The sequence below is a fragment of the Excalfactoria chinensis genome, chromosome 8, assembly GCF_039878825.1.
Source record: "Excalfactoria chinensis isolate bCotChi1 chromosome 8, bCotChi1.hap2, whole genome shotgun sequence".
In the NCBI taxonomy this organism is placed as follows: Eukaryota; Metazoa; Chordata; class Aves; order Galliformes; family Phasianidae; genus Excalfactoria; species Excalfactoria chinensis.
This window is the reverse complement of record NC_092832.1, coordinates 26,151,362-26,172,010: the sequence shown is the minus strand read 5'-3', so window position 1 is coordinate 26,172,010 and position 20,649 is coordinate 26,151,362. Positions and strand designations below refer to the sequence as shown.

Sequence of the window (20,649 nt, the reverse complement as noted above, 5' to 3'; positions counted from 1 at the left end):
ACAAAGACACACAAAGCAGAAGAGGGAAACCCCCCAAACATCGCTCCCACCAATGTAACTACTTCTATTAACATCATTTAACAGCCTAAGGAAAGGGGAGATTGAGCTGGGTTTACCTGCCCAAGTCCCTGTGCTGGAGGGCATCACATTGGTGGCTGAAGGCACCACAAGCTCACCTCGTCTTCACTGGGATGGGAGCAGGATGGCAGCATGGAGGGAACAGCCGGCAGTGTGAGGGCAGGGAGCTGCATTGACGCTCAGCAGCTACAGCTGTTTCCAAAGTCACCCTTCTCTGTGCCCTTGGAAAAGACTTAGTGCGTTAATGCATGCAGCTGTGATCATTCCAAGGATCTTGCCATTCAACCAAACCACCTCATCAAAACAGTCTTTTGGTCTTCAAAAGGAGCCCATCACGGTGCATGAAAATAAATGAACACTGAACAGTAATTGTAGCTCATACCACTTTAATATCCTGCAATGACTGTTACTGCTTATTTCTTGGGTGTGTTGTGGGTTTTTTTCTTATACAGATAGCAAGGCAAATAGAGAGCAATGTACATAACTCGTTTTGAAAGGGAAAAAATCCACACGAGTGAAAAACACTCAGTATTAATGCACGTCTATTGCTTATTGAGAGACAGCAGGTTTTAGAGACAACACATTAACAAGGGCAAAGTGCGCTTCTTTTCCAGGAAAGTGTCCAAAATAGAGACTACATTCATCAGATATTCGGGGAGTTGGGATCTTTGTTATTTCTAGAGCCTTTTGTTTAAGCAAAGGAAAAAAATTACATATGCTAACCCAAAAGGCTGTGCTAACGAGCACCATACCAACGTGCCAGCAGTGCTGTGTGACGCAGAAAAGCAGCACAGCAATGTGCACACACAGTGTTGACAGGAGCTGGTTTTTATTGTCTATCTGTAGCGGGCAGTGTTCTTAAATACACAGATAAAATTAATATTCCTTTTATAGCGACAGACCCGACAATAAAAGAGGCGACGGGCTGGCTTCTTTCCCTTGGTGCCAGGACGAGCCTTTATGTTATAACAGTGGGACCGGTGCGGCCGGTTCTTTCATGGAGCTGTGAGAGTTTCAGTGCAATAGAAATGAGAGGAGCCAGCATGACCTGCAAGAGGGGAGAGACGGCTCAGGACTGGGGGCAGAGCACCACGCACAGCCTGTGCGCATCGCCTCCACCGCCCACATTTTTTATGTCTGTGCCAAGAACTACAAGCCGTGCACAAAGAGTTCTGTTTGCTGGGGGACAGAAAATGAGGATTCTTTCAGTATTAGGTGATGCATAGAAATGAGCTCGCCTTATCCCTAGTGAAGCAACGTTTTGCCCAGAAGGTCAGTTCAGGTTGGAAAGTGTCCTTCCACACCCGGAATCAGCCACAGATGTAACGTAAACAGGAAAACTAATGTGTGACTGCAAAAGCAGCTGTGAGAGATTCTGAATAAGTAATGCCTGATCCACACAGAGCTTTTTTAAAGGGACTGAAGATATCAAAGCCTTTGCTTCCAAAACACCCAGCACGTGGCTTTAAGCAAAGCAGTACTAAGTAAAGATCTGTGCTTTTAATAAGGTTGTGAGCCAGCGATGCCATGACTCAGATGTAACACCCACCTGCGGGTCTTCATGGATCTTCTTAGCATCCTTCTCATAGCTGTCAATGTAGAGCCGCACAGTCGCTCCAGCGCTGCCGGTGCCACTCAGCCGGAAGATGATGCGAGAGCCATCGGAGAAGATGAGCCGCAGGCCCTGGGGAGGGAGAAGCAGAGCTATTCAGCCACGCGCCCCTTGGGTACGCAGGCACTGCCCGTGGCACCCAGCCCAGCCCCGATCCAAGCAGCCTCCAGACCCTCCCCTCTCCTAGCATCCCCTCCAAGGCAGCCACTCCCTTCACAAAGGCCAAGATCCCATTGGCCAACACAGGAGAGAAAAACCCTTTCCAAGGGTCAAATGCACCCCTTGGCTTAATAGATAGGGCAGATGCAATGGACGAAGATGCCCAATATTCAGCACTCAGAGGCCATGGCCAGCCCAAGCAGCACTGTGCCCACCTGGTTTCTGGAGACGCTTCCATCCACGGGATCGTTATACTCAAAGTTATCAGCTTTCTCAACAGTGTAGACTTTGTCACCAGCTGATAACTGCTTCCCCACAAAGGAGCGGTCAAACATCACAGTCTCCAAATCCTTCATCATTTTACCAGCTGCATCTGCATCCACCTCCTCATAGTCGTATCTACAACAGTCCCCATAAAAACAAAGATTAGGAAGGTCTGTAATTAGCAGCAGTGTTCTGCTATGTCCATGTTTAATAACGCTATGATCAGCCCCATGTTTTCTACTCATACTAGAGACGAGGACCAGAAGTAAAGAGAGGATATACGCAGCAGTATGTGGGTGCACTACTAACCTGTGGGATACACAGCAACCTATCTCAGATACATCTAAGACTGAGGTAGATGAAGGACCAGATTCCAACAACACCGGCTGCAAAGCATTTATTCCAGATCCTCTGATAGGATCTCAACAGGCTCCTCTTGATTGATAACAGTTCTGCCTGAGCATCTCAGTGTGTCCCTACAGCAAAGCAAAGGTGTGATCGCAGCACACGACAACACCCACTGCCAGCTCTGATCTAGCTAATGTAAGTAAGAGAAGCAGAAAGAGCAGCAGCTCCAGCACATGCACAGATGAGGACCTGAGACTTGGTACTCTGACTGCCAGTGTGGTTTGCACACCTAGCCAGACACAGCATGCACAGGCTTGCCAGCTGCCTTCCACTGCACCTAGCTTGCTATGCAGACATACCTCTGGTGCTTGAAGACTATCTTTTTATACTAGATTTTGGCATTTTTTCCATAGCTTTAAATGCCTTAGATGTCTGCTGGCTTTGTGGGATGGAAATAAAAGAAAAGGAAAAGGCAAGTTCTTACATTTGGCAATTGGAGACAGAAATTTCACAGAGGTCTTCCAAAGTGAAAGATTTCTACCTACTGCTCTCACTGCAGGTAGCATCCCCCACTTCTGCTCACGTGCAGGTCAGTTCTGCTTTTTCATCTCCTGTGTCTATCGTAGTTTAAATTAAAGAGTATTTTGGAACTGGAAAGAAATCCAAGCAGGTAAACAGCTGCCTAGGAGCTGGGTGCCCATTCAGTGAGGCAAAGCCATCTCTCAAGATATTACAAACCGATTTGTATGATGCAAACTAAAGAAGCAGACTGTTCTAAAAGCGGGAAAAAATCTTGCAAAAAAAAATCTCCATTAAATAAAAAACAAAAAATTTACCTATCAGATATAAGAAGAATTGCTCAACCTTCCCAGAGTTTGATACTGAATAGATTGCATTCACAGTAACAAATTTTAAACTGAACATCTTGAAAGGTTAAGGTGAATACCCACAGGTTTATTGGACCCAGAGAAGCTGCACAAACCAGCCAGGGAGCTTCAAATCACCACAACACCACAGAAAGAGCAAGTGCAACAAGGCAGAAACTGCTGTGGTAGCAAGGCTGGTGCTGCTGATGCTCAGGTTGTTGAGCTCCTTCCTGAGGGCTCGTCCTTGGTCAGCCACAGGGCAGAGGGAAGGATGAGGTGCCCAGAGCACTTCCTCACCTGGTGAAGAAGTTCCTGCCGTACTTCTGCCAGTGATCCTTCATGATGTCCTCCACGCTCTGCTTGCGGGCAGCCAGGATGGACAGCCAGGCCAGGACAGCCCAGAGCCCATCCTTCTCACGGATGTGGTCAGAGCCTGCAGAGAGTCACAGCACAGACACGTCACATCGTCCTCCTCCTGTTAGGCCAGAGCCTGTGCACAGTTCTGCTTCACCTCCACTCCTCCACCAAGCTGGCAGTAGTACAGCTCCACAAATGGAAGGCATTTCACAAGCTGGATGCTTGTGGGTTGTTAAAGCAGTTCAAGATATCATCTGCTTTCAGCTATAGCCCAAATAAAACACTCAGTTCCCTTTAAGACGCACTCATTACTCACAGATCCTTCATTCTGTTCCCAAGGAAGCAATGGGGAATGTGCACTAAAAAGGTCATTGAAATAAATAAATAAATAAAAAGGCAAATGCAAAGGAGCAGCTCGAGAACTACCATCAGCATCTCTGAGCAGCTGTCACACGTTGTCTGCCAAATCAGTATACCCTGATGGTGCAGACACTGGCTGAGCACCAAAAGAAATGCCAGCCCTTGGCTAAGGAAGCCAAACCCTAACGGCTCCAAGACTGCAGGGTGCTGGGGAACATGGCAGCCACAGGGCCAGCAGCGTGAGGACTTCATTCACACAGGAAGATCAATTCATCCCAGCCCCGAACACCAGAGTTCAGTGTGGGATCCAAGAGCAGCCAGAGCACACCCAATCCAGCCTACAGCTCAGTGCTAGGCTCAATGCACAGCTTCTGGGTTTTATCCTTTGGGCTCTGGAAAACATCCAGGTTAGTATTACCAAGACCCCAAGGAGCCGGGGCACACCTGCCAATGGAGAGAGTTGGCCAGAGCCACCATTTCACCCCCCAAAAAAATCAGCTGGGACCATGCGGTGCAAGACACAAACCCCACATTGTGGATGCAGTGGTAAATTATCCTCACAGCCCTGCACAGCTGAAAGCCGCGCAGAGGTGATGGAGAGGAATGCTAAATAAACAGGAGTCCCATGTGATGTATCAACTTATTGCTGGAATAAAACACCCCAGAAAGCAAGCAGGAATTCTGTCACGTCGCATTACTCTAATTGCTGCTGGACCCCGGTCCCGCCGGGTCGCAGTTTGTTTCAATTTTTACTGGGTCTCTTTGGCTGCTCTTTCACCTTGCTCCCATTCAGCACTCACACTGTCAGACTCCAAACAACTCCTCATTAAGTTGCTATCAAACAACCTCCCTCACCCCATTCCATTCTTTAAAGGGCCTTTCCCAGGCAGGCGAACGCCCTCTGCATCGCAGGGAGCCCAGCACAGGCTGCCCCGGCTCCTTCACAGTGTTCCCCCAACAGCCACCCCAACGCGCAGCCCAGGTGTGATGCAGCACAGCCACAACATCAAACCTCCCTCTCAGCCCCATTGCAAGTGGTTTCAGTCACTTTTATTGGCAATGTATTCACCTACCTACCATGGGCTTGGGAGAAACCATGAGCTCACGGCACATGCGACAGAAGATGGAAGCAATTTCAGAGAGCTGCTCGTTAGAGCCCAGCTCCTATCAGCAGCTCCATGAATCATTTGCTGCTGTTGTTTGTATTTTCCAAATGCTGAGCCATTCTCATCAGCTAAAGGCTGCAACACAAACTTAACACATGCTGAAACCATTCGGGGCTAAACTCCAAATTCCTTCTATGCTCACAATTACCCTCAAGATATCTTTACAGAGATACCATGTTATCCAAAACTCCCCTTTCCTTCCAGACTGAGGCCTAGTTCTGTTTATTAGAATAGCATTTGATTGCAAAGTGTTGCCCCGTTGACTTCTACAGCCTCATGGCCAGCAGCCTTCAGCCAGTCTGCAGTGCCATGTCCTCAGCTACCAAAAAGCTGAGGTGGTAACATGTTGTGACCGAGATCCACAAAGCACTCATGTCTGGTATTTGAGGATTTGAAGCCATTCCTGCTCCACGAAACACCTAAAAGCAGGCTAAAATATGAGGTGGTGGGATGAAAAGATGCAAGGTTTGACCCCCAACCATCCCACCTAGATCTCCCCCAAGACCCGCACCTCTGGCTGCCCCACTGTCCTGAGGACTTCACACAACAGAACAACAAGACCTCAAGGACAACCCAGGCAAGACAAACCGTGGCTGTGATGCAGAAGCAAAGTGCCAATTCATGCTCCAGAATGGTGGCACAGTGGGCAGATGCCACGAGGCAACCAGGCCGCAGCCTACCAGCCATACAACACCGCGCGCTTCAGGCACGGCGTGGAACCCGCACAAATAAGAGCCGTGCATCACGCGTGCACCCCTGGTGAATTCCTTAAGATGTTCGCTTTGTTTCTCAGTAACCTAATAACTTGCTTCGACTGTTCAAAGGCAAGTGTTAATTTAAACTTTATAAATCATACCTTGTTTTTAGAACAGGAAAATGAGGGCCCTATTAAGCTCGGAGATTTAATGGTGACCTGAAACCTTCCCTAATAAAACTGCATACTCCAAACCATATTTCTTTCCAGAAATGAAAACATTTAGAAGGTTTTCCTGGCCACCAAGAGTTGAAAAATACATTTAACGCTGCACTTAATCCCCAAAGACTCAATGACCAGGCTAGTAAAGAGGCCCTTAGACTTCCTGCGTATCTCCTTATGCCTTCTGGAAAGAGAAGGAGCTTTTGCCTGACAGAACTCTGAGCATTGTGTAGGCTTTCAGCAGGGATTCTTGCAAGCTTTTTTGTTATATGATTTTAGAAGCACTATAACCTCACGTGAAAGATAAACCCCAAATAAGCCAGCACAGTAAAGAACTATGAAGAGGAATAGTGCCTCCATTAGCAAGATCAGGAACACCCACTTACCAGTACCAAAACTTTCCTCTCCACACAGAGACAGTTTGTTTGCATCCATCAAGTTTCCAAAGAACTTCCAGCCAGTAGGAGTCTCATACAAAGCAATCTTTGTCGCGTGGGCCACCCTTCGAAGGCAAGAAGGCTACGTCACACACAGCTGGGTTCAGTGCACCCATGTGAAACACTGCAGCAGGAGCCCCAGACGTTACCACACATCTCCTGTGGGGTAACACTAAAAGCAGATCATGTCTCTGCTTTATTATGAAGAGCTGTTCTTTGTACAGCAATGCTGCATTTTATCCTGGTGTTACCTTTGGGGAGATTGTTGGGAAGAACAACTAAAGATAGATATATACATACAGCTCTTCTAAATTGATTTGCTGCTGTAAATGTCAAAGCATTCTGTAAATGTAAATTAAAATATAAAAGCACAAAGTATGGGGGGGAGACATTTCCTTGGGGTTTATCCATAGAGAAGAGAGCCAAGAGCAGAACCCAGCTCTACCAAGTTCTCAAACAGAACTTAATGCATTAAACTTCAGTGACCCCAGAACTCAACCCACAGCAGCTAGAAGTGCTTTGCCCATGGGGCAGCCCACACTCTGCATTAAGGACACGTGTCAGACACAGAAAAAGGCCAGTTGCTGCCTTGTCAGAGCACTGTGCACAGAAGTAGGTGTTACCTGTCGAGAGCCCCGCTGGTGGGCATGCTGCGAGCAAAGCCACGGACCCCGGTCTGCTGGAAGTAAGGGATACTGAAAATGTTGGCAGCGATGACAGCGACGGAGTCAGAGGGGTTCACAAAGAAGCCATGCTTCCCAAGAATCATGTTGCGGTCCTAATGAAGACAAGAGAAATAGCTCACATCCCAGCTTTCTGCAAAGAGGCTGCAGTGCAGAAATTGTGCCACTTTGCTGGCATAGCTTATAAACCCACAGACAAGGATTTTTTACTGTACTGCACTGAAGACAGCATTTGGAAAAAGTTAAATAGCAACACCTCGACAGTATTTCAACATCCTGCTGGTTTTTCATAACCTTTAAAGCCATTTAAATACAGTTTGGACTTCATTATTTACACAGTAGTCAACTACTGCCAACAGTTGTGAACTGCACCAAGTGGTTCCCATCTATCTGCAGTTACGGAAAGGAGAAAAAAGCCTTCACCTCCATCCTCCTCAGCCAACGTCCTCCCTTCCCCATCAGGGGGCAAAAAGATGAACACAGAACAGCCCATTTACCCCATCTCCATCAAAGGCAGCTCCGAAGTCGTACTCTCCCGTCTTCATGGTCTGGACCAGATCAGCAGCATAGGTCAGGTTGGGGTCAGGATGGTGGCCACCAAAGTCCTCCAGTGGGGTGCAGTTCACCGCAGAGTTTGCTGGTGCTCCCAGCTCCTCACACAGGATCTTCTTCACGTAAGGGCCCACAACTGCCATAGGAAAACATGGGAAGGATGAAATCAGGCACAGGGTAAAGAAGAACTTACGCCTCATACACTGAGGTATTAGAATGACAAGAAGACAAACTGCACGTCTTATTCATAGCAATCCAGCAGCACAACAGGACTTACTGCTGTCAAACACCAGCAACAAAAAAGTGAGGAAAAACCTCCTCTGGGAAGTAGGAGGCAAAACCCTATAGACAAAGCAAAGCCCGGCCCACCCATACCTCCATGCATTGCATCGATGCGAATCTTGAGGTGGTTTTTCCCCGAGAGCAGTTCCTTTAATGCATTGAAGTCAAAGATGCTCCTCAGCATATTAGCATAAGCTTCTACAGAGTCCACAATTTCCACTGGAGAAAACAAAAAGAAAAGTAGAAACTAATTCTGACAACCTGAACTGTGCAGAAAAGCAATTTTGGTACATGAGCCACTGTGCTGACAGTCCTCAGTGCAAAGGGCCAGGGCTCAGCACAGAGCCTTTAAACATCCCATAGAATCATTTCATAAAGACAATGATAACATTCCTGTATTAAGAAACATTTGGTTATGGGCTGCCACTGCTAATGGGATTACAGACAAAACAGACCAGCAAAATCCTGAAGACAAACATCTTCCCCAGTTCTCTGCTGGTCACAGACTCCAGCCACAGCCTCAGCTCCCCAGATACCTCTGAGAAGTTTCCATTCCACTCCAGTTATGTGTAGAGTGGTATTAGAAGAAAAAAAAATACATGTAAAAACAGACTTTCAACCTCCACCAATGTCAGCATGAATTGTGCACCCGATAGCCCTAAAAAATTGCACCTTTGCAACTAATGGGCCAAGTGAACAGAAACAATATAATTAAAATATCTAGACAAGGTGAGATAAAGTCAAAGAATAAAATAAATAAATCCACCATGACAGGACAGATATTCTTGCTTGGATTATCCAGCAGGTGAGAAGGGAAGGTCAGACCACGTGCTCTTCAAAGCATTGAGAGTCCTTGTCCTGCAGAGGCCCACGCCAGCTTCACCTAAAAGGAAACTTCCCAAGGGGAGGAGCAGTCATTTACCTGTGAAGGGTTTAAATTTGTTCTCCAAATCAAACTGCTGTTTTCCAATGGTGCTCAGGTCCACCTTGAGATCTGGGCAGATCGCATACTCTTCAATTTTTTTACTAATCTGGAAAATTTTGTCCGTGATACCTTCTGGAGCTGGACCTGCAAGGTATAATGGGCAAGGGAAGAGAAGTTAAAGAAACAGTGTGAGAGAAGAACACTGCAGAGGTACAACAGAAGGCCTGGGGCAGGGAGTGCCTCAGTAGGACAGAGGAATATCAGTGAGCAAATCGATCACTCTGGATCAAGCAAGCTGCTCTGGGTATTGCTGCTGGAGCAGGGGTTGAACCAGATGGACCTAGAGGTCCCTGCCAACTTCAGCCACACTAATTCCATGTTCGGGGAAACCCAATGCTCGGGCCACTCAGTGAACCTCTGTGATGTTTAAACAATTACATTGGGTTCTTTGTTGCCAACACAAGGCAAGTCGAGCAGAAACGAAGCAAACAAGAATCAACTAAGCGACTTTACCTCCATTGGCTGTATTGAATTTAATCCCAAAATCTCCGTTGGGCCCACCAGGGTTGTGGCTGGCCGTCAGAATGATGCCGCCGATGGCTTTGATTTTCCTGATGATGCAGGACACTGCTGGGGTGGAGAGAATGCCGTTCTGCCCGATGACCAAGCGGCCAATCTGAAAATTAAAGGGCAGAACAAACTACTTTGAGACTCAAATTCTGAATACAGTCAAAGCACCGAACACCCCAACAGCAACAACAGGTAAAGCAGAGCCTTGCCAGGGGCACCTGGATGACAGAGGTCCTGAACTAAACAGTCTGAACCTGGGAGGCTGCAAGCTCTCTGCTATATAACTTGAAGGTCACCATCCGACCCTGCTCTATTGTGCCTCTTTAGCATTTTTGCTTATGAAGGCTGGAAATGGCAGCCTGCACTGAAGAGCAGAGCTTTCCAGAGGCATCTAAACAAAGCAAAAAAACCTTTGCCTGTGGTCTCGAACATTGCTTTCAAAAGACACAATAGGACTGAGAGAAGCCAAAGCAAAACAAAAGTCGATCATCATCACTGCTCCCACGGGACCACATGCAGATTCTCTCACTCTCAGCGGGTAACGCACCTCCCTCCCAGAAATGTGGTAATATCACTGAGATTAAATCCAGACCAACGTGCTAAGCAGCACAAGGTAATCAGGATCCAGTTGCTGGGGTTCATGTAGTAAAACAGAAGATAAATGTTTTTCTGGGAGAACATGCCCCTTTCCATAGCCCCCAAATGAGGTGATAGAGATTTAAAAATACACCAGACCACTCTCCATCAGCCAAGGAGATTAGACTTTGAATACAACTGAGAAAAGAGGAGGAATTTCATTCAAAGGCAAGAGCAACCAGAAGACAAAAGCCAGCCTGCCCAGCCTGAAGGCCCCTTGTGGTGCTACGCTGGCTCTGTGGGATGGCTGCCATGCCTGCCAGTGGCACGGCTGGGTGCTAAGCCCCTGTGCTGCCCTTTGGTTACTGCACACCATGGCTGCCAGGCAAGCCGGGAGCTGAGACATCCATGTCTCCAGCAAGCCATGAGGAACAGATCTAAAACAGCAGCTTAGAAACCCAGCACGAGTGCCCTCCTACCAGCTGGTCAGAGTATCGCTGCCCTTATAGTGCCCAACTATCTAGATGCATTATGCCATAGATCAAATTTGTAGCAGCCTGATCTATGTGGGTTGGCTTTCTCTGTGCTTCATTATTTGTTCCAGTATCAAGGGCCTCCTATGGGTCCCCTCGACACCCCAGTGACACAGACTGATGCTTCTGGTGTTCTTCACCCCAAAACCATGTTTTCCAGGCAGAGGATGCTGGTCATAAAGCTCCAAGCAGCCCAAATTCTGTGCAGTATAGCCCTGAACACAGACCTTCCCAAGTGCCCTTCATGTTAAGCTGACAAATAACCTTGGACACTTCTTTAACCCCATAACTGGCATTTAAAGCAGACAACGTGCATCGTGCTCCACTGGCACAGTATGTGTGCTCAGTGCTCCTCAGCAATCCTGCTGATCCTGCATCTGCGGAGCTGACAGCACCTGCCTCTGGCACACACCAACAGACACTTTTGCAGATCCAAAACACAACATGCATGCCTTCCCTCTTGGCTTTTTATAGTCGAACACATCCTCAGACTCATCTCTCCTACTCTAAAGAGCAAGGTTAGAGCAAAACTGATTAACAAAGTCCCAGGCTTTAGCCAGACTACATAAAAATAACTAACAAAAAATACCAAACTAAGCAGCAAAGCTCATTTTCAGCCAGGTATGGGACACAATGCTGGAAAGAAATGCAGCAGAGAAGTCTCAGCTGATGCAGATCAGCTTAATCTCATCTTCAGCAGCAGGAAACCCGTCCTGGTGTGGAGAAGCCCAGGCAGCAGGCCTTGCTCTTGCTTTGTGCCTATTTTCCAGCTCTTTGACTTAAGAGGAACACATTCATTTGCAATGCCAAAGGATTTTTCTTTTCCAGCTGGAAAACATGTTAATTTAGAAAACATATATCTCTCTCCTCTGATTCGACTGCTCATTACAAATCACCCCGTTGTGATCAGATAAGCTTTCCTGTCAAACACATTCCCATAACCCAGATCTCTCAGTGTAAAGTTTTGCTCAGTGTTAAAATGCAGAACAGACAGCAAAGCCTTTTCTTCTTCAAAAGCAACAGGAAACACAGATACAACCCCAGTGCCCAAGAGCATTGCGGTGCTTCAGCCATGACCTGCTGCAAACAGCCCAGCATCATCTGCTTCCCACACAACCAGAGATCACTGTGCGGGTTTCCACTCACCGCTAACTTTCTTTAAATGGTAATTAAACAGTAATTTCAGTAATAACAGCCTGATTTTCCACCAAAATGTTATCTGTTAGCAGCTGAATAAAATCTATGGGGAAATTCAATCTCCCACTGACCGATTTGTTTTGGTTTTCTGCATTTATCCCCTATACAACCATAGGAATTTAGTCATCTAGCATTTACCAACCCCGTTGGCAGCAGCCATTTGGACTATCAGTTCCACTGCAGCCTTATTAAGGTACCTTCCATCACCTCCAACTACCATAGAAGATCCTTGTCGATCCCTTAGGTCTATGGAAAAAAATATACTCTGGATAAAGTTCTGCAAATAGTTCATTTTGGATTCGAAATAATAAGTCTTCCTCCGTAACCCGCTGGTTCCTGGTTTCTGATCGTTGTAGGGAGCTGTTGGCACAGTCAGCAGAGGCAGAGGAGCAGCTTCCATGTTCTTATTTCAAATAAATGCATTTAAGAAGTAAACTACGATTAAATAAAAAGGAAAGATAGTAATTTTTATAAATTGTATCAGTCTTGCCACCAGCAATGGCACACCTACTGGACAGAAGCTCAGCAAAGCTGCGGAGCGCCCAAAAATAGCTCCTTGAACGTTGAGCTGAACACGGCTCCTGTAATTGAAGATGTTGCTCCGCACTTGCCGTGGAGGATCAATGTCATGGAGAACACACGAGCCCACGCTGCTCTCCCAGCAGTCAGCAAAAGGTGATTTCTGCCTCCTTCTCCACCTTCAGCTCCATGCAGGCACGGCCTCTCGCCATTCTGCGCTATCGCCGCCGGCACCGTCCGTCCTCCTGGCCCTCCGTCAGCAGCTCAGCAGCCGCTCACACACACCGATGCGCTGCCCAGTGTTTTTGCCAGCCCAGCAGATCTGCGTGGCCCTGAAGGAAAAGCCTCCCGCGGGCACGGCAGCATTTTGCAGCCTCCAGCAAGCTAAAGGTCACTCTTAAAATGGAAGGCAACGGATCTGTTACCCACACTTTGCTTACATGAGTCCCACTCTGACACCCTGACCGCCTCGGTGCCAGCCACCCCTAAATAACGGGACATCGTCTGCAGCGCACAACCAGTCAGCCTTTGCTTAACTAGGAGAAATCCATGGGCAGCTAAAACACTGCTAAAGCACTGCGTGCAATTGCATACCCACAAGTCCTACCCTGGGCACTATGCATGACATTAGAAAAAACCCAAACTTTCAATCTGGGACACAGCTTACGACTAAGCCATTAATTCTGGAAAAGCCTGCGCCCAGCAGAGACCCAAATACAACAAGTTATTACGAGGCATCATCTCTCTCTGCTTCAAATGTTCTCCCCTTTAACAATACTTAGAGTCCTCTGCCTGAGCTGCTGGCAGAATTCACAGATATTTCTGGATAACGAAGGACCATACATTTCCTAATGACTCATTTCGTCCCGTTCTAAGCAGAGGAGTAGAAAAGGAGTTGTGTACACAGCTGAACTGTGACGCTTTTGGGAGGGCTCCCACAGAACTGCTTCCTGACTGCTTTGCTCCAAACATTGACAGATTTTCTTCCAAGGGGGTACGAGATCCTCTTACGACAATCTTCACTTAACTCCAACAGCAAGACCGCCCGGGCCACGCAGCCGGCAACAACCCATCTGCGTATTACAAGCATGTCTTCGTGCTGTTCCAGCATCCTGCAGCTGCAGTGCCTCCATTTCCATGCAAAGGCTGAGGTTTCCCTCTAGCGGCACAGAAAACAAAGCCCAGCTCCCAGAAAGAGCCTCACTGGCAGGAAAAGCCTGCGAGCACTTTCCTCCAGCCAAATGCTTTGCCCACACATTGGCTGGATGAGGAGCTAATGAAGTTTGCACGTACAGAGCAGAGGAACCAAACTCAGCATAGGGACTATCATAGGTGATAGTTACTGTTGCCATATTAAGATACATAAAAAGAAATACATTATTTCAAACAAAATACCGAATCCAGCTGTGAGGCAGTACATGCAAAGCACAGGGATGATAGTGACATACCCATGGAGCTTGGCTTTGGGGCACCCACTCGATCCCAGGGACACAATGTTTGGGACACAATGCAACACTAGCAATGGGTCAGCCAGGACTGTTGGCGGTGCAGGCTGGTGTCTGCATGCTTACCAGGAGATCCAAAAGGGTAAAATAAAAACTCAAGAGGTAGATCTCAGCCCTGGGGAGGGGAAGGCTCATTTAATTCATTACCTGAATCTTTGCTCAGACATCTGCAATCACTTACAGGATGGAAAGGAATTCAGCAGGTCCTCTGATCCCTCCCCAAAGCTGGTGTGGGATCACACATCCCCCAGGCACCCTCCAGAAAGCTCCTGCAGCCTGTTCTTGAAATCTCTGTCTCCAGGTGTGGTGCCAGAGCAGTCAGAGGCATCTTCCTGCAGCCTGTCCTACACCTCTCTCCCTGCAGCTTAAGTCCCACTGAGCTGTCAGACAACAAACCGATCATAATCCTCCTTCTGACACTTTTCTTGCACATTAAAATAATCCTTTAACACAAAGGCCCACAGAATTCTCTCTTTCCCACAGGAAATAATCCCAATTTCCCAATTTCCTCAGCTTTCCCTTGTGGTCACACTTTGTAGGTCTCTAATTCCATGTTTCCACTCCAAACAGCCAACCTGCCAGAGCAGAGCTGTCTGCTCACGTAGGTTCCCATTCACTTTAGGCATGTGTATGGGAGATTGGTAATCACAGCCTGAACCTCTGATTAATCAGCTGAGGCAAGTATGGGGTCAGCTGTGGGAGCACAGGTGAGAGTGATGTAGCTGTGCTCCCGGGAGGGGTGGAGCTTGACTCCATCCCCTCTGAGACCTCATTTAAGGGCTGACTCCCACTGGAGCAGTATCTCTTGGAGATCGCTCACCAGGGAGGACTGCCTCAGCTGCTTCAGTCAAGGCACCACCATTGGTGAGTTTTTCCTTTACTTATTCACTTATATACCTTCTGTACATTTTGTTTCCATCTGTACATTTAAAACCAATACAGCATGCAAGAGCAGAGTCAAAGCTATGAACTAACTGTTGACTTTGGTTAATGATAAAAAGACAAACAAGGCAATTTTGAGAGAACCTGAATTTCAGTAAAACACCGGAGCACACAATTCCTCCCTGGACTTGGTGTTGCTGACCCCTGCCTCATCCCCTATTGCCACATGAGCTGTGACACTACCTCCTCTCATCCCACTCAGTCTTGTCTGTGACATTCAAGAAAGAAAAAGGGAGAGGGAGATTCGTACACTGTACAAAAGCCAAAAGGGACATTCTGCAGTTATTTCATGGCTTTCCTTTAGGGCAGAAATGACATTTACCTAACTCTTTCCTGCCCCCTTCCTGCGTTGTTCCATAATTACACTGCACCCCAATGAGGGGCAGGAGAGAAGCCAGGTGGGTGGCAGAAAGCAGATACCTGGGAAAGAAGCTCTGCAGGGCCAGGGATGAAGCTATCACCAGCAGGGCTGCTCTGGATCCTACAGAAGGCTCCAGGCTTGCCACACAGGTAGGGGCTGATCCCCTTTGCCACAATAGGAGCACACAGCAACAATCACGATTGAGAAACCTTCCATCCAAAGGTCAGCTCCCTGGAGTGTGCCCACACACACCCATGGCCACAAGCCGCCCTTCCCCTGCTGCAAACATCAGCACACTTCCCATCCGTGGTGTGGGGTGATACCCCACAACAGGCACCACATTCCTGTAAGAATTATTTTGCTGGGTTTCACTTACAGCAACACTATCCGAAAATGCCAGAATGGTGTTTGCTTTTATGGACAATTGTAGGACACAGCCAACAGTCTTTGTGGCCTACCCTTATCCCCAGTTCTGCAGAGGTGATGCTTCATATGTCACCAGCAGCTTGCACTATGGCTGTGAATGGCCAGATAGCATCCACATCTCGATTCCTTCCACCCCTTTAGCTTTTCCCCTTCTTAGGACAATTCTGTTTATTCCTATGATACACTCCAGTTCATCATTCGAAGCATTAATCACTCCTCTGATTAGTTCAGAGAGAACCACGACAAAAGAACACAAACCCGTCAAATGTATTTCTTGATCCTGGTGCAGCTCAGCCATAAGACACAGAGGCAGCACTCCTTAAGTTCAGCTCACCTACCCCAAACTCTACCAGGGCAAAAGCATCAGACTGTAGGATCCTTACCAGCACAGCCAGAGCCAAGGTGCCTGCTTATTGCCATTGTTCCAGGGGATTACTGTTAAGCCCCTGTTAGTATGGATTTCAACTCTCTGTCTGCAGGATTTGCAAGGATTAATGCAAAGCACCCTGCTTCTTCCCTCCAGGTGGAGCTTCTGGAATTATTATTCTAGAGTTGAATATTCCAAAAAGGCACTGAGCTCAGACAGCCTCATCACTGCCTTAATAGCCTTCAACTTAAAATCCAGGTAGGGGAAACAAGTGAGAGTGAGATGGGGGCTGCAGTGTCAGAAAGGGAATTGCGGCAAAAGAACACAAAGAAAATGAAGCAGAGCTACCAAATGAAGCAAATAAAAGAGGTGCTGAGCAGTGCAACAGAATTCAAACACTTGGTTTCCCTGGCATAATTGAGTGGGGAAAAAACTTAATAGCAGCTAAGCCAGGAAACCAAACTTTGCAGGGTAGCAAGCAGTATTTCTAGTACAGCATTGCTTATCCTGCAGCAATGAAACAAATCCAGGTTAGAGTTTAGCTCGGCATGTAAAGTACCTTCAAGCAACATGCTGTAAGTGGACACTTTGCAGTGCCTGTCTCTCTTTGCAAAGGAACGGGGCACAATAAACTTGTTAAGTAGCAGGTGACAACATTGGTGAACCACCCTGCTGCTGGGTATGGATCTGATTGAGATTTACAACCTCGGGTCTGTAACTTGTGCACACCTTTGACTTAAAGCTGCAGTACAGCCACAGCTCTATTCTGACAGGTGATGACAAAGAGAGGTTTTAAGCTTTATTCATGTAATTAAGGAGTCGGGCTTATTAAGTGGGAATAACACAAAGGAAACCTGCCACAACAGAACAAAACAAAGCAGGAGGTTACGCTGGATGCAATCGAGGATGGCAAAACCAACAGCGCCTGTGATTGTTTACTTTTATAAACGCAACCTTATAAATAGGATAAACACTTCTTAACCACAGAAGTGCAAACTGAGTTGTTGCTATTCCAACACCAGCATTAGGTGAATGCTAACTGTTCCAGAATGAAACAAAACTCAAACTCTCTTCAGCATCCTTACCCTTTACTTTGTGAAACTAACAACCATAAACTGCGGTCCTTGGGTTTCTCCTGTGGCCCCTGAAGGACCACTCCACAAGATCTTAAATCCACTTAAAGTACTGATGCCATCACCTCTTTCTCCCCTAGGACCAGAAATACTGTTGTCCAGCACTTGCTTTGGCACAGGTGGTGGGTTGGCTGCTGAGGCAAGCACATGCATCACCATACAGCACAGCTTGGTGATCAAAAGCAAGCAGAAAAGCCGTTAGAAAGAACAGTGAGCCCAGATTTATCTTTATAATCTCTTTACTCCCTGCAGACGAAGCAGTGCAGCACAGCAACCTGTGGCATTTTCTCTACATGGCTTACTATTTCTCATCACGAGATGCCTAAACTTTGCACTGAGACCTGGCTGCTGGCATCAGAGACCCCCCAGGCCCACAGAGAAGAAGGCTGAGCTACTGCTGTGCAAGAAAGCACACTGCACACAGGTGGCAGCAGGTTCCTGAGAACTCTGGGTTTCCTACACAGAACGACTCACCGTTCCTTTGGAAGGGCGGCTGACCTCCAGTTACTTCACATTTATTCTGATGAAACAGGGTATTCGTAAGCTTGTACTCAACTGCACTGCAGCAGCTATCAGGGAACAAGCATTCCTAACTAGAGAGACACCAGGAGGCAAGCATCCCCCAATTCTTCCAAAACAGGATAGCAAATACACAGAAACTTATTAAAAATGGGCATTTTGCATTTTATAAAGAAACTCCCCACCCACCACATTTCTTGGGACCTGGTGGTTCTGCCATTCTTAAGCTTGGCAATGCAACACTCGTGTTTTACTAAGGCCCATGCAATTCACACTTGGCCAGCAAATGGTCTCAGGGCCACAGCTACTTGCTTGCTTTATAAATTAATGATTGTCAAGTAAAATTTCCCACTCTGTACACCAGCACCTTGGTTCTTAAAACAAATATTTATCCACTCTTTTCTCTCTCTCCTTCCTCTTTCCCATCTTGCCTTTCCAGAAGGTTTTTCTCACTTCAGAGCCAATTGTCTCTTAGCACTCTGAATCAATTTGGTCAAAACATTGCAAGGCAAATGCCCACCAGCCAGCAGGCCTCAGGACCTGCTCTGCTGAGCTCAGTGCCGCGATGCTGCACATATGTGAGCACCAGCACGATGTGAGTGGAGAGCTCTGAGCAAACAGCACTCAGTTCCAGCCCAGTGCACCTCCAGCCCCTTTCTTGCTGCAGGGACTGAGGCGCAGAACTGCCTGGAAGGCTGCCACAGCCCACCAGGGTGAGAGCCTAAACAGACCAAGGCTTTGTCCCAGCGAACAAACCTCCCAGTCAGCGTATTCACAGGCATCCAAGGTGCTGCCAGGCTGCATGTTTCAGCTCCAACTCTCCTTAGAATAAATAAATAAAACTGTGGCTGTGCCTTTCCTAACAGGAATGGCTGTAGCAACCATCACTCACAGGTGCACCTGGCAAGGCTGGTGCTCAGGGATACAGGACACACACCTAACGCTGACCAGTCACCATGCATCACCAAAAGCAAATTTCTATACGGTCCAGAAAGGCAGTTATCTGCTTCTCCGTGCCATAAGGAAGCAGTGATCTCGTATTTTGTTTTCTTCTCCTTCAGCCTAATAATTACAGATCCTATTATTGCTGGAAAATTGAAGCAGGTTACAGGTTGCACCCTAACACCTGACCCTAACCACTCAGCATCTTCTGCTTGCCTTGAGGCTTCGAGGGGAGCCTACTGCTGACAAGCAGGGGCCAGGTGGCCCAGAAGAGGAGGGCATTCTCCACTTGGAAAAGGCCAAGGGGAAGGAAAGGCCTCGCTCTCCAACCCAGCTGTCCCTGCTGGGCTAGCCCCGGGCTGATCAAATGCAGCGATGAGTGACACAACGTAGCTTTGGTCTCAGCAGCTCTGAGAGGGCACCCTGCTGCCCACCCAGCATATCTCACCACTGGCATACACTGTTGGGTAGAAAACACAGCTCTAGCACCAAGACAGAGCCTCTCCAACCTCTATACTCACAGATCATAGAACAGTTAGGTTGGAGGGGAACTTTAAGCCCACCCAGTCCCCCCCCTGCTGTGGGCTGGATGCCCCCACCAGCTCTGGCTGCTCTGGGCCCATCCAGGGCCTCAGGCACCTCCAGGGATGGGGCACCCACAGCTCTGGGCAGCAGTGCTGGAGCCTCACTGCCCTCTGAGCCAAGAACTCCCTCCCCACATCTGACCTCCTTCTGTTCGAAGCCGTCCCCCCCCGGCCTGTCATTAAAGGGTCACGAAGCCGCAGGTAACGCTGCCACCGGCATTTCCTGCCCCACCGGCCCGAGGCCAAGCCGAGAGCCGCCCCAGCCCCGCGTACCCCGTTGGCGGCGGCGATGCGGACGATGATCTGGATGGCGTCCTTCATATAGAAGCGGCCGTCGCCCCCCACCACCAGCGTGGCCTCCTGCCGCTCGGCCGGCGGCACGGTGGCCAGGATGCTCTGGATGAAGTTCTCTGCGTAGTGGGCATTGTTTTGGAAAACGGTGACTCGTTTGCGCAGCCCGCTGGTGCCGGGTTTCTGGTCGGCGTACGCCTTGGTTTTCACCGTCTCGATGTGCACCATGGCCGGCCCGGGCTGCGAGTTCCGGGCGCGGCGGCAGCGGGCGCGGGGGGAGCCGGCCCCGCTCGCTCCCCGCCCCGCGCGGCTCAGCGCCGCCCGCCCCTTAAAGGCGCAGCGGGACCCGGGCTGAGGCTGTCAGCGCCCCGAGGGCGGCGGGACTTGGGTTCTAGGCGGGGAGTGAACGGCACAAGTCAGTGCTGCTGCTGCTGCTGCAGGCGCTGCCTCTCCCTCCTGGCTGCCGGTTGAAGAGAAGCGGCGAGCAGCTGACACCTGTGTTCTGCCTTAAAAGCTTTTCCTACCTTGGTAGCCCCTGAACTTGAAGCAAACGGGAAATACTCTGCAGATAGAGCCGGGATCCCTGCTCTCCCAGTCAGAAAAGGTGGAAATTGCCACGAAGAATTAGTCTATGTTCCCCTTCAAAGAGCTGGTGAAACTCTTCTTAACAGGGAGATCTGAAAAGGAAAAGGTCCCATTCCCCATCGCTGTGTCACGTTTTACTAGACCCTAACCAGAGCACAATCAAGTCTTTTTGCAGTGATTACTCAGCTAGGCACTTTCCTAAAGTCCAGAAAGAACAGCACATGGACTCCTGCTACATCTGCCAGGCCTGGTACCAGTGCAAAAACAGCAACAATGCCAACTGTTCTTGCTCTGTGCTGCCTGCAGCATGTGTAGGTGCTTCACTATTTCCCAGCTCCTTCTCAGAGATGCTACCAGGAACTCCTGATGTATCCACGTGTTGCCTGAGGCAGCGTTTACTGGGCTCTGTGTGGTTGGCTGCAAGTTACCAAATGTTTCTGGAGTCTTTTAGTACAATTTTAACTGCTTTTAGGCCATTCTGGAAATGAAAGCGATATCTGCTGATATCTAGGAAGAAAGAAAAGCTCACCAGCAGACCTGCCTGCGTTCCAGTAACTGAAGGGCATAAATCACAGCCAGCCCCTAGCAGCACTC

General features: G+C 48.3%; 1 protein-coding gene across 1 annotated transcript; it reads right to left on the bottom strand.

Moving 5' to 3' along the window:
• Positions 1–447: 447 nt before the first annotated feature.
• On the bottom strand, positions 448–19,764 carry PGM1 (phosphoglucomutase 1). Its single transcript, XM_072343182.1, has 11 exons — positions 19,453–19,764; positions 9,519–9,681; positions 9,003–9,149; positions 8,174–8,299; positions 7,744–7,934; positions 7,187–7,341; positions 6,513–6,628; positions 3,625–3,760; positions 2,065–2,248; positions 1,628–1,762; positions 448–1,126 (listed from the first exon to the last, which is right to left on the bottom strand). Exons 1-11 carry the CDS (start codon positions 19,696–19,698, stop codon positions 1,037–1,039), a joined length of 1,689 nt encoding a protein of 562 aa, XP_072199283.1. The 5' UTR covers positions 19,699–19,764; the 3' UTR covers positions 448–1,036.
• Positions 19,765–20,649: the final 885 nt, after the last annotated feature.